This window comes from Pagrus pagrus (assembly GCF_965226575.1).
Source record: "Pagrus pagrus genome assembly, chromosome: 2".
NCBI lineage: Eukaryota > Metazoa > Chordata > Actinopteri > Spariformes > Sparidae > Pagrus > Pagrus pagrus.
Genome location: NC_140186.1, coordinates 24,998,876 through 25,024,681, shown reverse-complemented (window position 1 = coordinate 25,024,681; position 25,806 = coordinate 24,998,876). Strand labels below are relative to the sequence as shown.

At 40.2% G+C, this 25,806-nt stretch overlaps 2 protein-coding genes across 6 annotated transcripts; one reads left to right on the top strand and one right to left on the bottom strand.

Moving 5' to 3' along the window:
- Positions 1–22: 22 nt before the first annotated feature.
- LOC311272400 (uncharacterized protein) lies at positions 23–7,072 on the bottom strand. 5 transcript variants are annotated; one of them, XM_084378781.1, is made up of 9 exons: positions 6,532–6,799; positions 6,410–6,452; positions 5,628–5,711; positions 5,264–5,366; positions 4,378–5,162; positions 3,560–4,073; positions 2,438–2,577; positions 1,936–2,037; positions 23–283 (listed from the first exon to the last, which is right to left on the bottom strand). In XM_084378781.1, the coding sequence occupies exons 3-9, from the start codon at positions 5,696–5,698 to the stop codon at positions 205–207; spliced, it is 1,794 nt and encodes a 597-aa protein (XP_084234907.1). In that variant the 5' UTR covers positions 5,699–5,711; positions 6,410–6,452; positions 6,532–6,799; the 3' UTR covers positions 23–204. The 5 variants fall into 5 exon arrangements, with proteins under 5 accessions (XP_084234907.1, XP_084234906.1, XP_084234908.1 ...); XM_084378780.1 differs by lacking the exons at positions 5,628–5,711; positions 6,532–6,799 and adding an exon at positions 6,806–7,072 and having other exon boundaries at positions 5,264–5,370; XM_084378782.1 differs by lacking the exon at positions 5,628–5,711 and having other exon boundaries at positions 5,264–5,370.
- On the top strand, positions 6,963–25,277 carry cc2d1a (coiled-coil and C2 domain containing 1A). Its single transcript, XM_084378769.1, has 28 exons — positions 6,963–7,089; positions 7,346–7,415; positions 7,539–7,671; positions 7,795–7,898; positions 8,163–8,405; positions 8,552–8,867; positions 9,364–9,473; positions 9,582–9,654; positions 10,306–10,404; positions 10,528–10,655; positions 12,357–12,429; positions 12,512–12,645; positions 13,820–13,907; positions 14,041–14,117; positions 14,281–14,376; positions 15,114–15,236; positions 15,461–15,519; positions 16,298–16,414; positions 17,406–17,479; positions 17,567–17,625; positions 17,716–17,867; positions 17,985–18,075; positions 18,151–18,306; positions 19,802–19,933; positions 20,047–20,173; positions 20,280–20,356; positions 20,546–20,593; positions 21,882–25,277. The coding sequence occupies exons 2-28, from the start codon at positions 7,359–7,361 to the stop codon at positions 21,912–21,914; spliced, it is 2,979 nt and encodes a 992-aa protein (XP_084234895.1). The 5' UTR covers positions 6,963–7,089; positions 7,346–7,358; the 3' UTR covers positions 21,915–25,277.
- The last annotated feature ends 529 nt before the right edge of the window (positions 25,278–25,806 follow it).

Genomic DNA, 25,806 nt, shown 5'->3' with positions numbered 1-25,806 from the left:
GAAAAATACTCAGATTACTGACTGACTAAACAGGCAACTTTATTTGGGGCGAACCAAAACAACTAAGCCATTAAACTGAACATTTCAGCTGTTAAAGATGCAAAAAGAGTGAAAATAGATTAATCCTTAAATGTTTGTAGTGCCATCATTACCCACAAACCATTGGGGCGACTGTAAGATCAGGGTGGCAGTGACTTGAAATCCTCAAAGTTTTGAGCTCCTTGAAGTTTTACTGCTGCAGCGCAGGTTCTCCAGCTGTCTGTGAGTGGCCATGACCTTTTGGCTGGAAGAAAGCAACCAGAGGACAAATTCTGACAACCAGCTTCATTATTAAATCAGTCCTGTCACCATAACTGCTTTTGTTGCATGACATACGGTGATAAAAATGTTTTGTTGTTACAGGCCATTTAATGCCACTAATATAATAATATAATAGCATAATAATACAAGTAAACCTTTTCAAAGGGCAATAAATGTATGATATTCAGACATTGGAATGTATAAATAAACAAATAAAACCACGCAACCAAAACAGTAAATGAAATGTGAAAAACAGTAAGTCTTATAATGGTAAGGAAAAACGCTGCTAGTGGCATCATGTTGGCTCGAATGTTCATTCTTACATAAACTAACACAATATCAAGGTCAGTAAGAATGATCAAGGTCATGTACATACATATAGGAAGACAATACCAATTCAATTACTTTTTAACTTTTCTGTCAGATTTAGGTTTGACAATAACTGGGACAGATTAAGGCAGGCTGAAGATGTTAAAGGATAAACAAGTGACAGAGGAAAAATGAATGATGTAGGGAGGAGAGTGTGCTGGTAAACGTGGCTCAGTGTAAGTTTTTGGTAGTTTTGAAAGAAAATAGCAAAATGCTTCCATCAATATTAGAACTTTGTTGATGCTGGTTCAGTTGAGTTTAATTGAAGCAACCTTGTGATTAACTTCTTTATATTATATTAAACTGTTTTAATCCCAACCTCTAAAAACTTGTACAACAACAAAAGAATATATTGCAAGTGGCCCTTCAGATCATCTAGATGTCCCAGTCTAATGCTGCATTCAAGTGCTCCTCGGATGCTCCCATTTTCTGAGTTGGGAAGTCGTTCTTTTGGCTTCGGTGTCTTCATGTGCGTTAAGAAGAAGTTGTTTTGCATTTTATGGCTCAGATAATTAAAACAACACATTGGCAGCTGTTTCCAGTTTTTAAGTGACAAGGAAGCTCAAAGGAAATGATATATGACTTTGTTAAAAAGTTTCTTACAATCAACCCAGTGTTTACTTTCATAGCCATGATTCAGCGTCATATGACGTCAACTCATGTACGAAAAAAAATCCAAGACTTCTTGTCAGAGTAGTTGCTCAGACAGGGCATTCGCGTGAATTTTCCAGGTCAGAAAATTGTTTTTCAGATAATTCGGACAGCACATGATCGCACAGTAACACCTCCATATTTGTCCTCATGTAGATGTGGTTCAGGTTACTTTAATTGTACCAGTAGGTAGATTTGATTTGCATTGAAACACAGGGCGTTAGGCTGTCACTCACCGATCAGCCTTACTAGACAATTAGACAATTTAACAATTTGATTCAGAGAGTTTCAGTATTTTATTTACTTCAAACGTGTTGCTCTAGTTGTAACCATTCAAAGTTTGACCTGAAAAGTTGGAAAGGTGGTCCTGGAAAAAGGTGCCAGTCTACAGCTGTCAGAGCGGACCACACCCTCCAGTCAATAAGAGCACAGAGGTGGGAGTGTGAACAGGATAAAACGGACTAATGATATTTCGAGTCAAAAGTTTGTCTCAGAGGAGGGAGGAGCAAGAGCTGGAAGCAGGTGGTTACAAAAAGGACTACCTAGGACTACAAAAGGATAAAAAATAAGTTAAAAAAAAGTAGATGAAATAAAAATAGAGAAGCATTTACTAACTTTAGAGAAGAGAGTTCTCTGATGAGCCCACAGATCAGGTCCGTAGCATCATGACAGACTGGGGAAACAAAGTCTTCCTCCCGCTCCATCGCCTCCTCCTCACTGGATGGGGAGAAAGTTAAACGTTGCATGGATTAAAAAAAAAACAGTAGTGTAAGCTTGTAACAAATACTGAATTTGAGTTTGTTAGTCTTACAAGAGAACTTGAAACAGCTACAAGAACTATTTATGGTTGACTCTGACGGCCCCTGTGGACAAAACCGGTAGGAGCACCACCGCCGTACCATCAGACTACAGAGCAGCTTCTTTCCTCAGGCTGCGACACTTCTTAATTCATCCTCAGCACACCACCATACAAATAGATTTAATTGTCAGAATCCAAACTTGTGGTCACCATTAAGAAAAACACCATAGAAGTAGCCAATCCTCTCACTGATGGTCTAGTTTGCTCGGTCATAGAGAGGCGTCAGTATCAAATGGACCCCCTTCCCAACATCCTTACATCAGAGCAATGGTGTTCAGCTGAGAGTCCGACACGTAATCCGAGTACATAGATCCAAACGGGTCCATGGTGTCCCTGGTCTGAGGGTGCTCGGTGTTCACAGTAGAAAGACCCGCACCGGGTTCATCATCAGGATCACACTGTGGGCATCAAAATCAACCATTTCGGTAACATTGTAAGGTACACAGTAAAATAACCTTGCAGTATCTTGTCTTACATACTTTTACTCATTTAATAGGTGATGCACCTGAACAATTATTTTCAATCTGAATTATTCTCTAGCTTTTTGCAGATTTAAAAAAAAAAAACTGTTCAGTTTATATATTGTTATAGAAAAGAGTAAAAAGAAACACCCAACACAAGTTCAGAGAGTCATAAAATTGCTTGTTTAGTTAAACTAACAGTCTAATAGACAAATGTAATCAACTCAGGGCTGGACAATATGGCCATAAAATAATACCGCTACATTTTTTGGCTACCATGTAAATCTTGATATTTATATTTTTAATTTTTAATCTCCTGAGAAGCACTTCATAAATGCTAGGCCTGGCTGACAAAAACAAATGTCACAATATCTTTGACCAGATGAACAACCGAGTCACTTTCACAGATTTCGTGTCACATCACTTTACTGTAATGCAGCCTTTAAAAATCAGGAAAAGACAACAATTATGCCATATTACGATATACTGATGTCCAAAATTGGAGATGATATATAGTCTCATACCTTAATAACAATATAATATGGATTACAATGATATAAAATGAAGAAGAGCAGCAAATCCTCATATCTGAGGGACTGGAACTGGCATAAATAGTGGTATTTTCTTTTGATGAATGACTGAAAGAACTACAATTATAGATTAATCATCTGTTGATTGCCTAATTGATTAATTGTTTCAGCACTAGTTTACAGTACTTATTTTGTTGGTGCATTAGTCATAGACACTGCACAAAAATGTCATTAATGAAGAAGAAAGTAATTCCTGAGCAACACTGCAACATTTAACACATGATGATAAAAGGACCTGTGATTTTAATCAACACCACTGACTGTCAACACAAACTCGATGCTCTGAGCCTCACTAAACTGGTATTTTAAGTTCTGGTATCACAACTCACACTGTCTTTCCCCTCTGAGCCACCAGGTGACACTGCAGCCTCACAGAGCTCCACTGACGGGGTGTGTGTGGATGAAGCACCTGCTTCAGCTCGGTCACCATCCCCAGCATCACAAGTCTGCTCTTCTTTTCTCTCATCTCTTGTCTTGGTCACACTATTAACCTGCAGAGGGGCAGTCTTGATTGCATCCTGGTCTTCAGTCTCGTCGTTTTGCATTGGATTAGAGTAAAAACTGAAGGCAGGACTTTGGTCAACTACTGCTGACCCATCTCCTCCATCTTTCATTTGTTCCTGAGACTTTTCAGCCATACTCTTAGCTGCTTGTTCCTGCTTCTCTTGGCTCCCCAAAAGCTCCTCCTCTGCAGGTGGATCTGACTTCATGTCATCAGGTTGTTCTGGACCAAGAGCTGGGCCTCTTTCGGGCTCACAACTCTTGTGCTTTGAGCAGCCTGGTTCACGCTCAGTACTGGTTCCATCTGATGTAGTCACAGCAATATGGACTTCTTTTTCTGCCCTGTGTGTTGACAATGTTACCGTCAAGTGAGAAGTAACAAACTACACTTACTCCTCTTATTGTAATCGTTTGGAGTGTATTTATAATTGATTTCCTTCAAAATTACGTTTTTACTCAGGCAGTGTCTGTGACTACAGTTAAAATGCATGCATCTGAGTACATACTATGTTGTTGACTTTTAATCTAACTTGAGTAGCTCTTTCTACCACCGGTTCTTGTTACAGTAATGCAAAAATTAAAGTTGGAAACTAAAAATGTAAGATATTTAACGTGTAGTTTAGATCCTTCACTACATTATTCTGACCCGTCATTTCCTCCACAGTGACTCAACTGAAGGGTTTTCTCTGCCTCGTTCTGCTCTGTGACGCTGCCTCCTGAGATGGATAGTGACGAGGGTAAATGGGGTGAAGATATAATATCTTCCTGAGCGACAAGGTCAGCACTGTTATTACAAATCTGCTTCTCAGCTCTGTCCAGTCCATTCTGCCCGTTTTCACGCTTTTGTGTCTGCAGAAAATGACTCCGCTCCTTCTCTGTCAGACCACACATACCCATGCGTCGCTTCTTTTTTGCCGGTGCCTCCTTTGTGACCTCCTTGACATCAGTCATGTACACACTGCTGCGTTCCTCAGGGCTGGTTTCTTGCTTTATCTGCGAGTTCTCCTTTGCACCCAGTTGCTCCTCCAGAGCAGTTGCAAGGGACACGTCACCCTCTTCAGAGGTTGGCAAGAGGGCCTGAGGTTGATCAGTGGATGTTTGAGATTGTGATCTGTTACATTCCTCCACAGTTATTTTCTCCTTGTCTTTTCCACTCTGGTTGGCATCATCATCAGTCTGTTCTCTAAAGCCCGGCAGCTCAGAATCATTGTTGGGATCGGTGATAGTAGTCTCTTCTTTTGCTTCAGTAGCTTTAACATTTGTTGCTTCTGCAAATTCTTCTTCAGTGGCAGGATCTTGTTTGATGAAACATGACTGTTCTGCTGCTTGATGCTGTTGAGCTGAAGTCATAGTAGATTCCTGCAGAGGGGACTGCTCGCACTGTAGAAGTGTGGCATCTTCTGCTGAACTGGTTCTTTCAGTGTCCTGAAACTAAAATAAAATTTGAAAAAAGAAAATAGAATACAATGGCTTGTTAACAATTTGGCTTGATAAGAAGTAAATGTGGGTTCTGTTTTAATCACCTAAAATACCTGATGATGGAGAGGAGCCTGGACATCATCAGTCTCAGATATTTCATCACTTGGATACTCCCTCTTCCTTGACCTGAGTGACCGAGGCTGTGGTGGAGCTAAGCTGTCTTAACATACAAGGACCAACTCAATTAATAAAACACATCACTGTAGATGATTAACACTTCAAATGAGTATGGATGCATGATATATATGCCCGATATTGGGAAATTTATGTCATCGGCTATATATCAATTTCTATGAATTTATTGCTGATAAATAAAGCCAATGATATGATGCCAAATTGCGTTAATTGACTTAACAAGCGCTGTATCTACTCACTCCAAGGAGTATAATTCACCTTTAAGGTTGGATTGCAACCCACCCATTCAGACAGAGAAGAACAAGAAGAAGAAGAAGAAGGAGTGCAGCACACTGTTGTAGTGCTCCTGACATTAAACTGCTGCACCTGTGTAGAGCCATGCAGTGTAGACAAGAGAGCCAAACACGTCAGATTGAAATCAGCAATACCTGTTCTGCATGGGTTAAGAGAGGAGGGAAAAGTCTAGCAGTTTAAACACAACAAATGTTATTAGAGCTGTGGTATAATCAATCAGCCATCTTTGCTCACTGGCCTATCCCAGATATATCGATATCGGTCTAAATGTTGCCGACATCAGCTGATATGAAAACTTTTTGGTTTAAAGAAAATTAATTATGACATTTTGAGTGAAGTTTACTGTGACAGTTCACTGCTGTCATTTTAGAAAATAAAGAATATCGTTAAACTGTAAAATATCACAAATATCCATTAAATATTTTTGTAGTATTTCATAACCACATTTGAGCGATCACTGCAAAAAATGTGTTTATTAGAAGATATATCAATATCGTATTTTTGTACTCCCAAATATCTGTATCACCACCAGAATTGACCCTAAAAACTATTATGATCCTTTTTTTTTTATTATAAAACTGAAATATTGGTTAACTTATGGGTCCAGGAGAAGCAGGTAAATATCGGGCATCCCAGCAACTGTATGTCGAGTAGGATCATGTCATTTAGCTGGGGCCTATCTAAAAATATCAAATAATCACATATTATTTCTGTTCAACAATAGCACACTGTAGTTAGCCTATAATATGGAACAAGAGCATCTCCTTTACCACTACTGTTGTTGTTCGCCTTTCCTTTGGCCATCTCCTCTTCCTAAAGAACAAATAGAAATTAAATTAATGAAAGATATGACAACATAGATGAAATATGAAAAAATATAGTCAATAAATACCATGTGACTGTATCTTGAAGGTTAGCTTAGCGTTATAGCCAAGTCAACTAACGAGTTTATAATTATTTGTTCTCAGAGCAGTGAATGTATTTAGTGGGCAGCTAGCTAACATCAACAGTTACACTGACTGAGTGAAGAAAGTAGGAGATAAGACTTGGGTGCTAAGTGTACTAGTCAAATAATAATTTATGCGGAATAAGTTAACTCCCAGTAGCTGGCAGACAGTGACAAATTGTCGAGTCATATTTTCTCCCGCGGTCACACAACCACCCACCTGCCACCGCCGTGGATTTGACGTACGTCGGTGTTTTACGTTAGTAATGGGCGGGTTTCGTCTGGCCGTAAAGTGCGGTGTGCGTTGCCATTGGAGACGCAATGTAGGAAGTGAATTCCACAGCTCGCCGTTCTTGTTTTGAAAGCTCCAACTTAACATTGAAATACACCTGCCTGCTTATATATGGTCCGTCGTTTCTCCTCTTGCTTCTGAACAGTTATCGGATACGGATAACCGACCCTACGAGCTGTAACACTAACAACACGTTACGTGAAAGTGACAAGGTAAATAGCTTGCCTGTATATTCATTAGCTATGTCAACATTTAATTGTATGTTGTTCTTGCTGTTTGCTAACATGAGTGTAGAAGCTAGCTCGATACAAGACAGACGGAACAGTTTGAGTTATTACAGAAAATGGCACTAAGTGACTGCTATTGAAGTCTAAGTCTTACAGTGGATACTGTCATTTATCGACACGTCCATAACCTCTCTCCCTCTTTTCATTGGCTCCACTAATTGAATCCCTGGTTAACTTTTAGGTAGTGAGAGCCCATGAGTCGCAGTCGGAACCCCCCACCCCGGGGTCAAGGGGCAGCGCGAGCCAAACAGGTAACCACCATCATGTCTGATAATGAGATGTGTTCATGATACCTGCTGTTAATGTGTAAACAACAGGTATGATTCAGCAACTCTCTCCCTGCCTTTCCTTGTGTGTGTCTCGCTGTGTCTCAGATGGGGCTGCTCCTTGACCTGTCCCCGGACGGAGGGATGAATGATGAGGGAAATGATGATGAGCTGGAGGCAGAGTTGCTGAACCTGGTGGGAGGAGGGGGGAGATCACAAGGGAGGAAAAGTGAAGGCAAAAGTGAGAAAATAGTCATTTCTTTCCACCCATGTCATGCGTAGATGTCTTCCAGTGTGAAGCACAGTTTTCCTCTTTCACACATGCTTGTGCTTAAATGCTGTTTATGATGTTCTGTCAATTCAGCTCCTGTTGCAATGGCTGAAATAGAGCGAATGGCAGCTCTTTGTATGAAGGACCTGGATGATGAGGAAATGGGGGAGGATGATCTGGATGATGAGGATCTTCTGGTAACACACCCATACAGTTTTTACGAGATGAAGCAGTTAGTAGATGCATTGATTAGTTGACAGAAAATTAATTTGGATTAGTTTTGATTAGTCATTCTTCAAGAAAAAACAATGCTTGGGGCCTAGCAAACTGTGATGGGCATATGTCACTGTTTTTTGACATTTCACAGAATAAATTATCTGTTGATTTACTGACAAATGGTGACCAGAAGCTTAACTTAGCTTGTCAAATTGCTTTAAATATCTGTATCTGTCTCTTTTTAGGCAGAACTGAATGAGGTTTTAGAGGATGACGACGACACTCCTGCTCCCACTCCTCCTGCCGTCACTCCAACTGCTGCCAAAGCGAGCATCACATCCCACTCTGCTCCACCTGCTGCCCCCAGTGGTGCAACTGGGGTGGAGTCCCGTCTGTTAGAGCGCATTGAAATGTATACGACAGCCATTTCCAATGCCAAAGCTGCAGGGGAGACTAGTAAAGTTCGAAGATATGACCGTGGGTTAAAGGTAAAATGGAGAGGCAGAAAAAGAAACATCTAAATCCAAATGAGCCTCTTATATTTGAGTCTTGCACTTAATATTGTTAAAGGGTGTAAAGTTGTTCTCTGTGATGTTGAAAACGTATACATGTAATTTTTCTTCTTGAACAATAGACACTGCAGTCCATGCTGACATCTGTCAGGAAAGGAAAACCAGTCAGTGAGGAGGAGATGCCGCCTCCTGTTGCTCTCGGTGGAAAGGCCAACGTCACAGCCGAGTCTGAATCGATCAAGGAGCGAGAACTGCCTCAGCCTGCGTTGATGCCTTCTCCTCCAACAAATCAGAAACCTCTGAGGGAGGCTCCGCCAGCAGCTCCTAATACAAAGCCACTCCTTCTGACCCCACCCCAAAAAACAACTTTTGCCATCACCCCAGAAACACCTGCCATCTCTCCCCTCACCCCCAGCCAGCCTGACGCACAGCACTCAGGTAATCACACACAAGTATTACTCTGAGTTCTCTGCAGGTGTCTTTCCAACTTGCCACTTCTTCTCTGCATTGTGATGATTTGGTCTACTCTAATAAATGTTTTTAAAACGTTAAATCGTTCTTCGTTTGAAAATGTTGTATATGTCATGAGATTAGCCCTGCCACTCAAAGGGATTCAATGTTACAAATTATTTTAAGCTTCTTTTGGCTTTTGCAATTAACAACTTCGTTGTGAATTTTATATTATGACCAAACTCAACTTAATTGATCATCATCAACTTTTTTTTTTCGATACTCAAAAATAACAAATAACCACTACATAATTAGTATTCCTCCTTTGTGACTTCTCACATACTCAGTCACTCACAAATGTACCTGCTTAATGTCACGGTGGTCCTCCTGAGCTTCTAAACACAGCTTTTTTCCATAATATTTTCTTCTTTCTCTCATTTTGTCTGACACAAAAAATCCACACATATGTCCTCCCTCCATTTAGAGCTGAAACAGGCGGTGTTGGACAGACAGCGGGAGTACAAGATGGCCGCCATACATGCCAAACAGGGTGGCAACATTGACCTGGCCAAACAGCACTACCTCACTGCCAAGGTAACAGAATCAATGTTGATGTTATCACACAAATCCATCTATTTGTTTGTGTACATGTAAAAAAAGAAAAAAAGTCAATCCTAATAGAGTTGACCTCCCTTCATGCAGAAGCTGGACGTGCTGGTGGAGGCGATAGACAGAGACGAACCAGTAGACCTGAGCTCACTGCCTCCTCCCCCTGGTCAGTGTGAACAATTTAAAAGAAAGAAGAAAAAAAATCTTAAATGCTTATTAAGCTAGTTTGGCACTGTGCAATCCATATCTTGGGTTTCAGATGCATACAACTGCATTTTTAATAACTAAATGTGTTGACCTTTAAAATGCTTTTCAATGCTATTGACACAATTATTAAACAAACTATGTTTTTTTGTTTTGGATGATCATGATGTGTCTTATTTTTCTTATTGAGTACAGAGTATCTGTTGTGGTGGTCTCACATCAACCCACCTTATAAAAATCAAGGGGTATTTATTATTATCAATATATTTACTCCAACACATACTTGAACCATGTGTAGATTAGTCTGCCTTTGAAGTTCTTTTACATGATTAACGTACTCATCACTGTGTACTATATAAAAAAGTAGGCTCTCCCTCTCTTACAACAAGAACAGAACTACTACATTGTCATTTTTGCTTATAAATGGGACAGACTAAGTCTTGATACCTCATGGCTAAATACTGGACATCCAGAACATTGCACCATATAAACAGAATTTATTACAAAGGTTTAAACTTTTCTGTGTCTTATTTCTTCTGCCTATCTGATTAAATAAAAGTTATAATAATAATAGCCCATCTCTAACCCTCTACTAACGTCTGATCATCTGCAGGAGAGGTAGTAGCAGAACACCGTGCACCTCCTCCTCCTCAGTCTTCCTCTAAACCTACTGCCCCCGCTGCTCCTGCACCAGCGCAGGTGGCCACTGCCGGTAAGACCCCATCTGATCCACCTTTCTGACTAGAGTGCAGCAAAGGGCAGGTGATAAAAATGTTGCATGTTAAATAGAAAAATGTCAAGTTTGCGTGTGTGTGTCTGTTTGTGTGCCCTGCAGACCTGCCTGCTCCCAGCAGTGTGGCAGAAGCCCTGCAGCAGAGGATGGACATATACAAATCAGCAGCAGAGGGAGCCAAGAGCAAAGGAGATGATCGAAAGGCTCGCATGCACCAGCGCATTGTCAAGGTACATCACTAACTTCAAATATTGTTGTTTTTCAAAGCCTTTTTTTTCTTTCTCCAAACTCTGATGTATAATTTTTTATTTATAACTGAAACAAAATCAAACAAGGAATTGGATATTCTCAAAGACACAGCTATTTGTGACGCAGCTTGTATTCCTGGCTCTGTGCTGCTGTTTCATGGTGTGTTTTTCTGATTTCCCTGAATAACTCGTGTGTGACTCATTTTATTCTGACTGGAAATACCCTCTGTTGTCTTGACTGTAACTACCACTGTTGCTCATTTTACCTGCCAGAATAACCTGCAATAACGTCTGTCTTGTTCTCTGAGGATTGTTGAAAGGCACCGTTCCAAAAATAGGAAACCTCTAAATTGAGGGGATTCAGCTGAAGCGGGATATGTGGATAAAACAAGAACATGAAAGAAAGGACAGAAAATGTGGTACACAGTGTGGGACACATATATTGCTTTTGTAGGAGTGGACGCACATTGATGACATTGATTTCCATGTGGGAGTTATGCTTTTGTACTTTCTTTAAGCATGGTATTGTTTTTTGTTCTTTTTATCTTAATATGCAAGAAAGCCTCTTTGTATGTTGGATGACCCCTCTGGTGTTGGTGTGGGAATGGAAAATTGTGGAGGTTTTGTTTTTGCAAATGGGCTTTTATATGCCTCCACGCCGGCAACAGCCGAGGATTCAAGTTGTCTGTCCATCTCTTCATCCCGTTCTTGTGAACTCAATAACTCAGAAATTCCTTGAGGAGTTGGGCTCAAGGACGAACTGATTTGATTTTGTTGGTCGAAGGTCAACTTCACTGTGACCTATCGTCCGTTACATTCTCGTGAACGCAATATTTCAAGGATGCCTTGATGGGATTTCTGTACATCACCTCAGAAAAGCATGTTTTTGGCCACTAGCCAGGATTTGACAAAATTTCACAGAAATGTCTAAAAGGATAAAATGATGATCACATTTTATAACCAAAAGGTCAAAGATCAACCTCACTGTGACATCATAAAGGTCTGCAAAAACACTTTTCTGACCATTATTCAACACCATAACTAAGGAACAGAAGGCGCAATTTTGACCATATTTCACATTTGGGCAGATATTAAATTGGTGACACTAAACTGTGGCGACTGATCAGATTTTCTGAGCTGCAGGGTCGAAGATGTGTGTGAATCATTCATGTTTTAGAATTTGTAGCCTCTCTCTGTTCTATCAGAATCACCTTTGTTGACCAAGCATGTGAACACATGCAAGCTTTACTGTTTTTTTGTATCTGTCAGGGAACTTATACACAGACAGCAGTAGTCCAACACAAGCTCAGTGGTTTTGCAGATATCAAGTTTCAGGTGATTGTCATTGCACCGTGCGATGAAGCCCTCTATCAGTCCTCTGTATGCCTCTGTAAAAATAGTTTCTAAGTGAAGACAGCATGTTTCTTACTGGAAATGATTCACTGGACTCATAAATGTCAATACAGACAACATCACCAAGAAATACTTTTTTAATAATGCCTTTTATTAAATTCCTTCAAAGTCTTCACTACATACAGTATATGATATGAGTCTAGACAGATGTGGAGGCAACTTGACTCATGTGCGGAGGCAAATAACCACAAGCGGAGGCAAACAACCACAAGGTGGTAATTCTTGCTTTTACATAACAGGATTATCAATCAACTTCTCATTTCTTTACAGCAATACCAAGATGCTATCAGAGCTCACAAAGCCGGACGACCTGTCAGCTTGTCTGACCTCCCTGTTCCACCAGGTAACTTTCTCCAGCAGTATTTTAGGACAGATTGCACTGTACCATGTAGTTATAATGAGTCATACCCGTTTTGCTTTTCTAGGCTGTCCACCACTTCAGGGCTCAGAGGGGGGTCAGCAGAACTTCATGGGAGTCCTGGAAACTGCTATGAAAATAGCTAATCAGGATGCAGACGGAGAAGATGAAGAAGAGGATGGACAAAGAGAGGCTGCCAAGGTAAAAAACAACAACAAAAAACTACCAAATTGTCAAGTTATTTTTGTGCAGCCAAGGAATCTGCTTTGTTTGTCTTTTAACCAAAGCTAGCAATGTGTCATTGTTTGCCATGCTAGCTTCTGTGGCAGGTTATTGAATCATTACTGTTTTCTCTGCTGCACCTCCTGCATATTCCATCAACCTATGCTTGAGATCTCGGAATATTTGGTTATTTACAGAACAGTAACTTACTATTACATTTAGTCAAGACTTAACTGTTGCAATAATTAAAATGTTTAATCAAGCTTGCAGGTTTCTCAAGCTGTTGGAGTTTAAAAAAGCAATTTGTAACCAGCTAGCTCCAGCTCATCCTGTCTAATACCACTTTGTTCCGCTAGTCTAACAGACCCTGTAGATGTAAAAGTGGCAAGTTTGCTACTTAGTCTAATAAATAAACAAAATAAACTCTCAAAATGTCAAGAAAGGAGAAAAAAGGGTACACTGTCTGAATTAAAGTTTCTCTCTTTTACTTAAGACAGGCTTATTTACCTTGTTAACTAATCTTAAAACAGCTTAATTCAAAGTCAACATAAACTCATTAACACAGTCTTGGTTTGTATTTCCACAATCAACTATGGTTTTGCAAAATAAATCCTCAATTCACAGAGTAAGATGTAATGATATTCCTACTCAACACGCCGTTTTCAACCACCGCTGATGTCTAACTCTCCCTTGGTCCTCTGCTGCTTCACACTTCTCCTCTTCCTGCCTCTTCTCATCCCTGGAGTCATAGTCCTGGTCAGCACTGCTGTAAATCACCTGTGTACTGTATCCCCTGTCTTTAAACTGACATCTGTAGGTCTGAGAGGCTGTGCTCAGTCCCAGTCTGGTCCCCAGTTGTTTTCAATGGGAGGTCAACCTTGTTGCCGTTACCGGGAGACTCCCATCAGCTTATAGGGCCACTTAACTCCACAGCCAACTGCTGCTTGCTAACAGCAGCTAGTTGCTACGGCCAAAGAGTAACGGGTCCAGTATAGTGAGCAGGAGTGAGCAGTTGCTGCCCACTGTAGTTTTGGAGCTACTTTTGAATTCTGTCTGTTTCTTACAAATGTACACCCTTCAGAGAAAAAACCTGTATGTTTTGATCATTGCATTTGTCTGATGATCCCTGAACTCATATTTTCTATCTCCTCAGCCTGCAGTGCGTCCACCCGCCCAGAAAGCAAAGTCTCCAGCTCCTCAGGCTCCTGGAGGCTCCTCAGCTCTAAAACTGGGACCTAAAGGTGTGTACTGAGTGTTTGTGTGCCTACACTTGCACACATGGCTGCTTGCCTGCACACACAAAATGTGTCATACAAAGTGTTCGAGTGGTACCTGCGGCTGTGTCACTTCTTTTTCTCTAAATTATCCTTGTAGCTCAGCAGCAAGTTGATTTCCTGTTGCTAAGGCGACAGGCTTTTTTGCGTGCAGCGCTGCGCTCCAAACAGATGAAGGTAAGCTGTGGATCTTTTTTCTTTTTTTCTTTGCTGTAGATAGATTCCCTGCCACCTTCGTATTTTTTGTAGATGCCTCTGCCTGTTGTTTTATTGAAGTCGTGAACATCTGCTGTGTTCCTGTGTTTTGAGTGAACAACTGCTGCTGTTTGGTTGTTTGTAGGACATGACGGGAGCAGCACAATACCTCAGACATGCCAAGGGACTGGACCCCATGATCACCGCTGCCAAGTCTGGCCTACCTGTCGATATCAGCAAGGTTATAAATATACTCTCATGTGCAAATGAATGACCTAGAACACGATTCAGACCATTTGCTTGCGTGTGTGTCGAACATGTCGTCAAAGGAGCAACCAAATGTGTGAGGTGTGTTAACACAAAGTATGACAAAAATAGAGGACTGGAGGAGGGAAACATGGGGGGAAATCAAAACACCTTTGTGATCTTCATGGTCTCACCTTCTGTGTGTTTGTGGCACCTGCGTGCGAGTGAGAGTGAGTCTATCTGCATAGTCTCAGTGTCATTTTACTATTCATATTCCAAAGAGTTGCCACTTATCCCATATGACTTTCTTTCATATTGCCTCACTTTGATTTAACATCTTTCCCTCATATAAGCCACATATTTCTGTCTGACTCAGTCCCGCAGTGTAATTACCAAAAATATTAATCTTGTGCGTCTGTTAGTTCGTCTTCCTGTCTGTCTGCAGAACATCACACAAGCTTAGAAATGGATATTCATAATTTTTATGGACAGCAAGTCAGATAGAGGCCCCTGCAACAGAACAGCTGATTAGATTTGCTCTATCTGTATCTGGCATCCTCAAAACTGTGTTGCAGAGAGTAAAGGAATCAAAATAAAATCCAACTTCAAATTGAATTTGTTTAGTAAAAAAGCAAGTTATCTCTGAGTGCCCTCTTGTTTTTATTTCCTTTTTCCCTACACACATTTTTGTTTTGTTTCTCACTACATTTGTAATTGTTTCCTTCCTGTCAGATTCCCAGTGCTCCAGTCAGTGAGGAGGACTACTCCCTGGCTCGCTCCCGTACCTCCCCTCTCTCTCCTCGCTCCAGCGAACAGTACCGCGGCCTCATGGATCATTTGCGGAAGCAGCACGAGGTCTGGGCACAGCTCTCTTCTCCTGTGCTATTTATATGAAAGTGCACCACCCAAAATCTTGCTGTGTATCAGTGACTGGCCTATGGCCTTAAAGATTGATCATCACTTTTCTTGTTGTGCAGCTTTTTGAATAGACAAGTTTCAACTGGTGTCTATCTTATTATCTTTAGCTATTGTCTGTTTTCTTACCCACACCTTCTTTTGTTCTGTATTTGAATCTACAGAAATGTCTGGGCTACTGTCAACAGTTTATACAACTGGGCAGTGTGGCTGAGGCTGTGAAGTAAGAGAAATTCTTCAATTGTAGTTTTGTGCATATCATTTTTATCATAGATGTTATCTGCAGCCATGATGGAATTTATAATCTACTCTTATCTGCTGCTAGAAGTTGAGTTAAGTAGAAATATAACATAATTAACAATGTTATTTTTGTTGGTTAAACTTGTTATTGGTGTTTGAGCATCAGGCCGATAACACATTTATTACATTATTCGTTAAATTAATGTTTATTTCTCATGACAGGAACATCACACACAGCTGATCATTAAACCTACCAAACAACAAATAAAATCACAAATGCCATTATTATTTACAAGAGCCTAGAGTCTTCAAATTGATAATCCTGTCTAATGAAGCCATTTTTTATTAGATTATAAACAGCAAATATGAGCAAATTACGTGCTAAATGGTTGATGAGAATAATATTTCTTATTATCTTTAATTTGATTGATTCAGTAAGAACTTAAGCACAGTTGTGGAGTGTGATGTCACGGTGAAAACGCAGATTGATTTTACACAGAGCAGCTCATCACCATAATGCATACAGTGTAACCTTCATACAACACTGCATATTTTGCATGTGTTCTTCAGATTTTTTTTTCAGATACGCCTCAAAAATCATGCCTCACACTTTTTCTTTCGAGTTGCTGAAGAGTCTGCATTGCTTCTCTTTTCCTCGGATACACTTTGAAAACTATTGTCATCGCCTGGAAACCAGCTTGAAAGATTTCAATATGAAATATTGTCATTTGTGGGTAAAGACCATCTCTGTCTCTCCCGAGGTTTGAGAGGCTGTCTGAGGAGTGTATGAAGAACATAGAGATACTGAAGAATGCCCACGCCAAGGGCCAGCCTGTCCCCAAGTGCCGCACAGAAGAGAGGACTTTCAACACTGTCAAGTGAGCAATAAACTCATAGATAACGGATCATTTTATGTTATTATGTATTGTCTTTTATAACATGTGCTCCACAAGGACACAAAGAGTTAAAGTCAAATCTTTTAACCAGGGATGGTTCGTCTGCCATCAAATTGTGTACAAATATTCAAGGTTTCCAGAGGAAAGTTCAACAGTAAACTTTATTTTTCCAAAATTACATCAGTACAATGAAACGGTAAACTTTACTGGGAATTTAATAATTATAAATTACTCCAAGCATCTTTTTCTGCATTATGCTCTGTCACAGAAAAAATAAAAAATTCATACTGGCGGTATATCTGTATCATGTTGTTGCTACATGACTTGTCTGTGTGTATTTCAGAAGGCTTCTAACCATTTTATTTTTTTACATTAACCATGTGGCTCTCCCATAAAAACTGCTATATTATTTTAAAACTGGCACAAATGATTACTGGGTTTGGTGGTGCATTTTTGTGTTTGCCCACTGTTTGCTTTTATTTATGTGTAATGATTAACTCTGGTTGCATAATCGTTGCATCATAGTTACAGGATTTCTTTTTTATCCTGTGGATTTGTGACTGGATCTTTTTTTTGCCGTCCATCCTGGTATTAATGTCCCTGAAAGTAGATTAATGGGTTGTCGTAATTTTATTTAAAAGTCATTTCGTTTTAATTCTGAACTTCCCTTTTTATCAGAGGCTTAAGAACTGAACTGAATGTGTATTTTATTATAAAGATTCTAAATGAACGCACCAGTTGTTTATTTTGAAAACAATATTTTTTTAGACAACAAGAGGATTGCATTCCCTGAGCAGTAGATGAGTCAGAGTGACTCACTGTGCCTCACTCTGGCTCTGCTCCAGCATCATACTAGGCTAACAGCGAGGTGACTCTGGCAGTGACTCATTCAAGAGTCGGGATTGTTTGGCTCTCACTGATGCTTTCTCACTGCTGTTTCTGAATGGTCATGACTCCTTTTTTTGTTTTGTAGGATCTATTCCAACCTGACGCCTAATGAGCTGATGCTGACCATCATCAGAGGCATCAACCTACCAACTCCCTCAGGTACTGAAGGCAGGTCTGCCTCTTTGACATAACCAGGGAGTAATGTGTCAAATGTGTGTTCACACCCACCTCCATCTCTGCCTTCAGGTGTCTCACCGAACGATCTGGATGCCAGTGTGAAGTTTGAGTTTCCTTTTCCCAGTGCGGTAAGAATCTTTCACACTCAGTGAGTAGATTATGGATGTTTCTCTCTGTTTATATCTAGATGCGTTTATGCATTCACTGTGTGTGTGTAGGAGGAGGCTCAGAGGGACAAAACCAGCACAGTAAAGAACACCAGCAGTCCAGAGTTTAAGGAACAGTTCAAACTCAATATCAACCGCGGCCACAGAGGCTTCAAACGAGTCGTCCAGTCCAAAGGCATCAAGTTTGAAATCAACCACAAGGGGTAAACACCACAACAGCTTTGGGGCAACATAGAAAGAAGCGCTTTTGTTTATCTTCATGATTTATGCTTTAAATGTAATGTTTGTTACATTGTCTTCTTCTCTCTCTGTATTGACAGAGGCCTGTTTAAGACAGACAAAGTGGTGGGCACAGCTCAGCTGAAGCTAGAGGCTCTGGAAAACCACTGTGACATCAGAGAGATCATCGAGGTGAGTGTTCAAAACAAGTACCAATGCATTTACACAATTACACAACAGATATAACAGTGTGTATGTGTTTTGTAGGTGATGGATGGACGTAAAGCTACAGGTGGCAAGTTGGAGGTGAGGGTGAAGATCAGAGAGCCGTTATCAGGAGTTGATGTCCATCCGGTGACAGAGAAGTGGCTGGTTCTCGATCCCGTGTCCTCCCTTTCTCCTCCCGAGAGACAAAAGGAACGGGTGAGTGAATTTTCAGTTCCCCTGACCTGCACATGTGTTGACAGTGGAAGGAAAGTGAAGCAGAGCCAATCCCTGTCTTTATGTCTGTGTGTGGTTCCTTAAGAGGACACAGGAAGAACTTACAAACTCGTCATAACATTGTAATGTAACATTTCACATGCAAAACACTGAGCCATTGTGCCATCCTAAAAACTGGATAGTCAGATGTATCCCCACAACACCTTTTCAAGACAGATATTTAGGGCGGCTGTGTCCTACAGTATTTGTATTGTTTTGAAACCAACCATCCAGCAATCACAGAGATTGTGATGTTTGAGTGGTGTGCAGACAAGTATGCAAGATAGTAACCGCTCCCTCAACCTCAGTTTCCATTCTTCAACAACTACTTCATTATTTGTGTTCCCAACACAAGGAGGGACTGTTTATTAATTCCCTCATCTGATCAATAATGCCGTCCTCTCAGTAATTGTGTTTCTATCATCCAGTTTTAATGCGCTTCTTCGAATTGCATGTAAAAAAAAGTGTAAAGGCTGGAATTTCAACAAAAAAATCCTAATGTAACAAAAACTTCACCAGGCGCACCCTGTAAACATTACATCTGTTGCGTTGCTTATCTTTATAAAACAATGTTAATGTGTATACTCCCTGTTGATATACAGAAATATTAAGATCTTTGTTGACCAATTAGGAGACTGTAACGTTCCTCAAATGAATACATGAAACAATCATTTGCTGTATTTTGATAATGTTTTCTACATTGTTTTAATTTGTCTCGGGTTTCACTGGTACTCTTTTCTATCGTCCTCTCACACCCTCTTCTGTGTCACCAGTCATTTATCTCAATGAATTAACTCTGAATATTCTCGTAATAACAGTAGCACACGGAAATGTGGATTTCTTCTCACATTTTACCAATTCCTCTGGAAATTCAGTCAATTTAAAAAAATTATAAAAATGGATGGAATCCTGACTCAGGACCGTAGACTTTTCTCGCTTTCTATGGCTGTTTATAACATCTTTAAACAATTTTGCCTTCAGACCTGGTGAGGAGGCATATTATTTTTTTATTTATCAGGTTATTTGACAGGTTCAATACATGTAGGCATTGTTAAATCTGTTTAAAATGCAACAGATTCAGTGTATATAGGACTTCTAGCCATGTCCCTGGTTAGTCTTTTGAGGAATAAAAGACATGATACAACAAAATAGACATAACAATTGACAATAAAAGAAGTCATAGAAAGTACCCACTATGGACTAAGACCAATGATTAAGAACAATAACTGAAATTAACAGACAACAAAGGAAAAAGAGAAAAGAAAGGTAAAATATTGCACAAACAACTTTGTATTGAGCAGAGCCCGACCTTCAGTCAGGATGTTGCAACTGCTCTATAAATGCATGAGCAACAAAAGCTAACACCATTGGCACAAAAATATATTGCTAGTGTCAGTTCAGTGAAGTCTCGGTGTGTGTGTGTGTGTGTTTGAATCAGGCTCCATCTCCTCGGTCTAAACCCCGACATGAAGCGAGCAGTAGGAGCAGCCATCCCAACAACTCCCCTCCACAGTACAAACTCCACAGTTTCAGCCTCCTCAACTACGACAGGGAGCGGGTGGAGAGAAAGGTATTTGTGTGTGTTTATGGGATCCGAGCCTGTCCACAACATCCACCTCTCTAATGCTTGTAATGGCCCCCGAAAGCATGAAGGTCTTGTCAGTCACTGCGTCTGTCTCTCAGATAGCAGAGTACCGTAAGGCGCGACGGGATCCGCCATCTGACCTCATCCATCAACACAAGGAGGTCACACACAGACTGCAGTGGCAGAAAGCACAGCTGGAGCGAGGCTCCCCTGCTCTGCTGTCAGGTAACTCACACACAGAATACACAAGAGTATGTACATTACCAACATGTGAGTGTATGTCTTAACCTCTCAAGCACGTAACCCATTTCTCCTTTCACCACATCTGCAGAGTATGAAAATGTTCTGCGGCGTTTAGTCCAAGGACTTGCTGACTCTGTGAAGAAATTCTCAAGCCAAGGAAACAGGGTGAGTACAGGATCAGGGTTGACTGTTGGTGTGTGTGTGTGTGTGTGTGTGTGTGTGTGTGTGTGTGTGTGTGTGTGTGTGTGTGTGTGTGTGTGTGTGTGTGTGTGTGTGTGTGTGTGTGTGCGTGTGTGTGCGTGTGCGTGTGCGTGCAGGGTCTTACTGTGTAAACCCTTAATTCTCTTTTCATAGGACGCTGCCAAGGATGTACTGGGCAGGTTGAAGTTGGTAGAGAATGAGGTAAGGCTCGCTGCGTACTGTCAGTATATAAAATGTTTCAGCATCATTATGTTTGTGCATACAGCTGAATTCAGAAGTTTACATACACCTTAGCCAAATATATTTAAACTCAGTTATTCACAATTCGTGACATTTAATCCTTAAACATTCCCTTTGTTCTGTCCGTTAGCATCACTACTTTATTTTCAGAATGTCACGTCAAAATAATAGTTGTTTTAAGAGTTGTTGTTTTATTTAATCTTTTATTTCTTTCATCACACTCCCAGTGGGTCAGAAGTTTATATACACTTGGTATTATTATATCAGACAGTTTATAAGATTTGTTTAACTAATATTTCGTGTAGTTTTCCACAAGCTTCTCCCAATAAGTTGCTGAAATTTTGGCCAATTCTTCCTGACAGAACTGTTGTGACTGAGTCAAGTCTCCAGGCCCTTCTTGCTCGCCAATGCATTTTCAGTTCTGCTCACAAATTTTCTTTTGGATTTAAGTCAGGGCTTTGTGATGTCCAGTCCAATTCCTTGACTTTTTTGTCCTTGAGCCATTTACAGAAGTACACACATTCTTTACTCAAGTAGAAGTACAGATACTTCTGTAAAAGATGACTCTGGTAAAAGTAGAAGTACTGATTGAACTTCTTTACTCAAGTAAATGTAGAGTAAAGGCTCTGAAATGTACTCAGAGTATAAAAGTAAAAAGTATCCCTGTGAAGGACATTTCTACTGGCAATTTCTGTGCAGAGCTAACTGAATGTGAGCCTTTGTCACTACATGCCTTTTCTGCCCACTTGAGTCTCTCTGTCTGTTTCCTCATTTCTCCATCTTTTACACTGTTTCGTCTCGCTACGTCTGCCGTGCGTGATATGCACTGATAGGTTGAAATCACTCTTGTGATGTTGGTACGACAACTTGGAAAGTCAGAAAATGTTGGTACATGTTGCCAAGTGGATGTCACATGAGGCTGAAACACGGTGGATGAAAGTAAACATTAGGTTGATACAGGTTAATACATCCATGGAGACACCTCAAGTTGACTCAAATGAGGTCAGTTGGCCAATCAGAAGCTTCTAAAGCCATGACATCATTTTTTGGCATTTTCCAAGCGGTTTAAAGGCACAGTCAGCAACTTGCATGTAAACTTCTGACCCACTGCAATTGTGACATAGAATGTTAGCTGTCAACATGAAATCTGTGGAGTGGTTAAAAGGTGAGTTTTAATGACTTTAGTGTATGCAAACTTCTGATTTCAGATGTATGTATAATGTATGTACTCCTTTTCTTCCTGCTCCAGCTGGAATCGCTGAAAAGGAAACGCACCGGATGAGAGGAGAGTGAGGAGCGCGGAGACTTGGCTGAAATACTGTTATATCATCTCTCTCTCATACACACTCATATACAAACACTACAGTGGGTACTTAAAGCACCTTGAGCATGATTCTGTGCTGCTCATGTCCATGACAACTGCATGAACCAGCCTGATGATTCTGTCAATTGATCCTATAACTTGTGTCACTTGTGGTTACTCGCCTGCCACAGTAATTAAGGACACATCTGTAGCTACAAAGGGACACAGCAATTACAGCAAAACATTAAAATGTGTATAATAGAGATGAGAGGCGGGTTATTTGCACTTCAACGAGACAAACGCTACAGAAAGCTGCTTCTAAAGTACGGCTTTACAGACTTTATCTGCACTCTGTTAATTGTTTTTTTATTCCTGTCTTTCCTTTGAGAGGTGTTAGTGAAGATTTGTCAGAAGAGTTAAAGTTTTACATTTGATACCAGCTCAAGAGTCTTTTGGTGTCCATAGATGACCAAAAAATGTGTGTGTGCATGTGTGTGTGCTCTGAAGTGTGTTTAACCAATGGACTGAGGTGTTTTTAACCCCTTTTCCCATATTTTATGTGTGTAATGAGCTTAATCTAATCTGTCTGCTCCAGTGTTCCCAGATTACAGTAATCTGCTCCGTTTGGAGTGGTGTGATATGGGAATAAAAAAATGGGGCTTCGGGGCACCGCAGCCTACATCCCATAATGAGGGATTAGTGTTTGTGTCACCAAGGAGACGACTAGATCAGACGTTGAGTCGCTTTTGGGGCTGGGGAGAGGGGGTGTTAACGGCGTGCCGTGAATGAGGCAGAAGCTTAGCTCTGCAAAAGGATTGCTTCTTCTTCATCAGCTGTTTCTTCTTTGTTGTCTTCTTCATCTCCACTTTCTTCACACTAATTCCTTCGCATATATTCAGAGATTATTCAGAGTCATGAGTAATAGGGTGCTCCATTCGGATTTTCTTTGCACCCTTAAACAATATTAAGTCCATTGTGCTGTCGACTAGAAAATAATTAACAGTTGCTGCGTCAGTGTGGAGCTATTTTCCACAGATTTTGACATATGCAGTTTACACAAACCAGATTCTGTCCCATTGAGCTCTGCTGTGGCAGCACAGTGGATGCTGAACAGTCTGCCCACAGAAAGACAACCCAATATGTGTCAGTAAGGCTGGGTAATTGCTCATTTCTATTTCTGTTCCCCCATAGACATCCCTGTCAGAGGCATCCTTTAGTTTTCATTCCTCATAGCTACACACTTTTTCAAGTCACAGGGACAAAATTCTGACCAACTTGATACATTTTAATAACGTGTGACGAGCGCAGGCACCTTAATCATTTTGCCACAACAACACAACATGTACAAAAACAGTAATGGGACAAATGTGTCTTATTCCTGCCATGTATCCTCTGCTCTGTTTCAAGCTCTGGACAGATGTTTCCTCTGTGTGTTTGACAACCTGCTAACCACACAGCAGACGACAGCAGATGCTGTTGATCCATGTTGATCGCATGTGACCAGAATGTAGCAGACGACTTTAAATGAGCCTTACTGTATGTTTTCATTTGACTCTTCAGTGTGGATGATGGCTGTTAACTCCACTAATAGTTTTTTTTTGGTCACGTGACACAGCAGAGGATCATGTGTTTGCTTTAATCCACCCACTGCCTCACCCCATTAGCAAATAATCCTGGTTAACGTTGACCTGATGTGGCCGTCAGTAGTCTATGTTGATTTTTATGTCATCCCCCTCTTTTTTTAATCTCTCTGAACATATCTTCTGACTCTTATGGTGCTTTCAATTAGATGATATTGTTTTAGATGGGATAGGATATGGCTTATGGTGACATAATATAACCTTTACTTTTAATGGGAGGGCACTTAAAGGACTAAACCGATGTGTTTGCAACGTTTAGTTCCTTAAAAGTCATGCACGCTCAACTTTTTTTCTGACAATTTTTTAATGCATGCAGGACAGTTTTAGATTGAATTTATTTTTCCTACTGTTTCAAGTCGCCATTAATTTCCATTTATTTCCGTGCAGTGCGACAATCATTTACCAAACTCTTGAAACTTGCTTGAGTTTAAGCCAAATATTTGGCCCACTGAGTTGTTTAATCCATCACATGAAACATCACGTCTGCATTAATGTTTGTCAGTGTTGCATTATGCAGTGGTGCAGTTTAAGTGCAGATTTATTTGAAAAGCGCTGCATTAACGATAAAGATTAAGATAATTTAACTTTGACAAAAATAAGTGTGGAGTCGATGGAACTCGGGCAAAACCTTCAAGAGTCTGTTAATTGGTATTCAAAGTGTGTGGAAAACTTATTTAGGGCTGTACCTACATGTAGTTTTATTATCGATTCCTCTGCTGATTATAGTTTTGATTTATGGATGAAGAATGCCCTTACTGTTTCCTAAACCCCAAAGCAGCAGCTTCAAATGTTTTGTTTTGTCCAGCCGATGCTTCAAAACTCAGAGGTATTCAGATTTCAGTCACATGGGATGAAGAAAAGCATCAAATCCTCATGATTCATAAACTGAATATAGTGAATGTTCGGCGTTCTGGCTTGAAAAATATTAACATTTCCTAAATACAGCAACATGAGCTGTGACGTAAACTATATGTGATTTGTACTTAATGTGCTTAAACATGCAAAACTCTGGTTTTAACGCTGCTAAACACAAAAACTGCAAAGGTTCAGCTCCCCTTTCTTTCACTCCAAAACCTTTAACCTCATGCCACCTCAAACACACACACACACATAAGCCTGCCACATCACCCCATGCCGTGAGTAACCTCGTGGCCTCTGTGGCTGCCCTGTTGTCATGGCAACAAGCTCATCAGCATTCAGCATTGTATTTGGATGGTCAGGACCCGGGAAGAGGGACATATTGTAAAAGTTTGTCCTGCTGGTGACTCACACTCCTTTCTTGCATTCAGAAGACACCACACACATACTCCTTTTTTTTCTCTGTTCTTCTTGTTGTCGCTCTCTGTTATCTGATTACACTCCATTTAAAAAAAGGAGAACGTTTGGTGGACTGTTTGTAATTATCATTATGATTTCTGTCCTGATCAGCTGCAGTTAAGATGTATTCATGCGGGCTTGGGAAAATCCTGTTGTTGAAACCTTTGACATTTTTTTTAATCTGTTAAGTCATGTAAGGGCAATCAATATAAATGTAATATTTATATACAGTATATACATACATATTATGCACTGTCTCTATTTTTAAGTGTAAGTCATGATGATTTGTGCAGCTCAAAAGGGGGAATGTATGAAGGCCTGATTGTTTAGGCTTTATTATCTCATGTGAGGTCGGTGTTAACATGAATAAAATGGTGAAACAGCACAGCGTTCGTTGACTTGATCGATCCTCACCAGATTTTTGTCATGCTGGGACCATTTTACCTCAAAAACATACTTTACATGTTTGTATCTGCTTTACCTAATTGTGTGCGTATCAAATTATTTTGAGCCAATGACACATTTCAAAGGCCTGCCAAAGAAAATTAATATAACGTCTGTTTCGATCAAATACAATGTATTTTCATATGATCTACATCTATGATTGGTGTTGGAATAACTTTTTATACTGCTCACCCCCCACCAAAAAACTGTACGCATAATATGTAGATGCAGATGCACACAAAGTGTTTGATTTGAATATCCGCTCATGCATATTCAATATAAAACATGAAATATTCACTTACACTGTTAAATCCTGGCTTTTTTTCTCGTTTCTGTATCTCATGGCAAGCTCAGGTTAGAAATATAATGCCCTTTTTGGGTTTAAAGGTGCACTCTGCAGTTTTGGGGAAGACATTTTAATCAGAAGGGAAATATCATCTTTGATTGATTTTTTTATGCCTAAACAAACC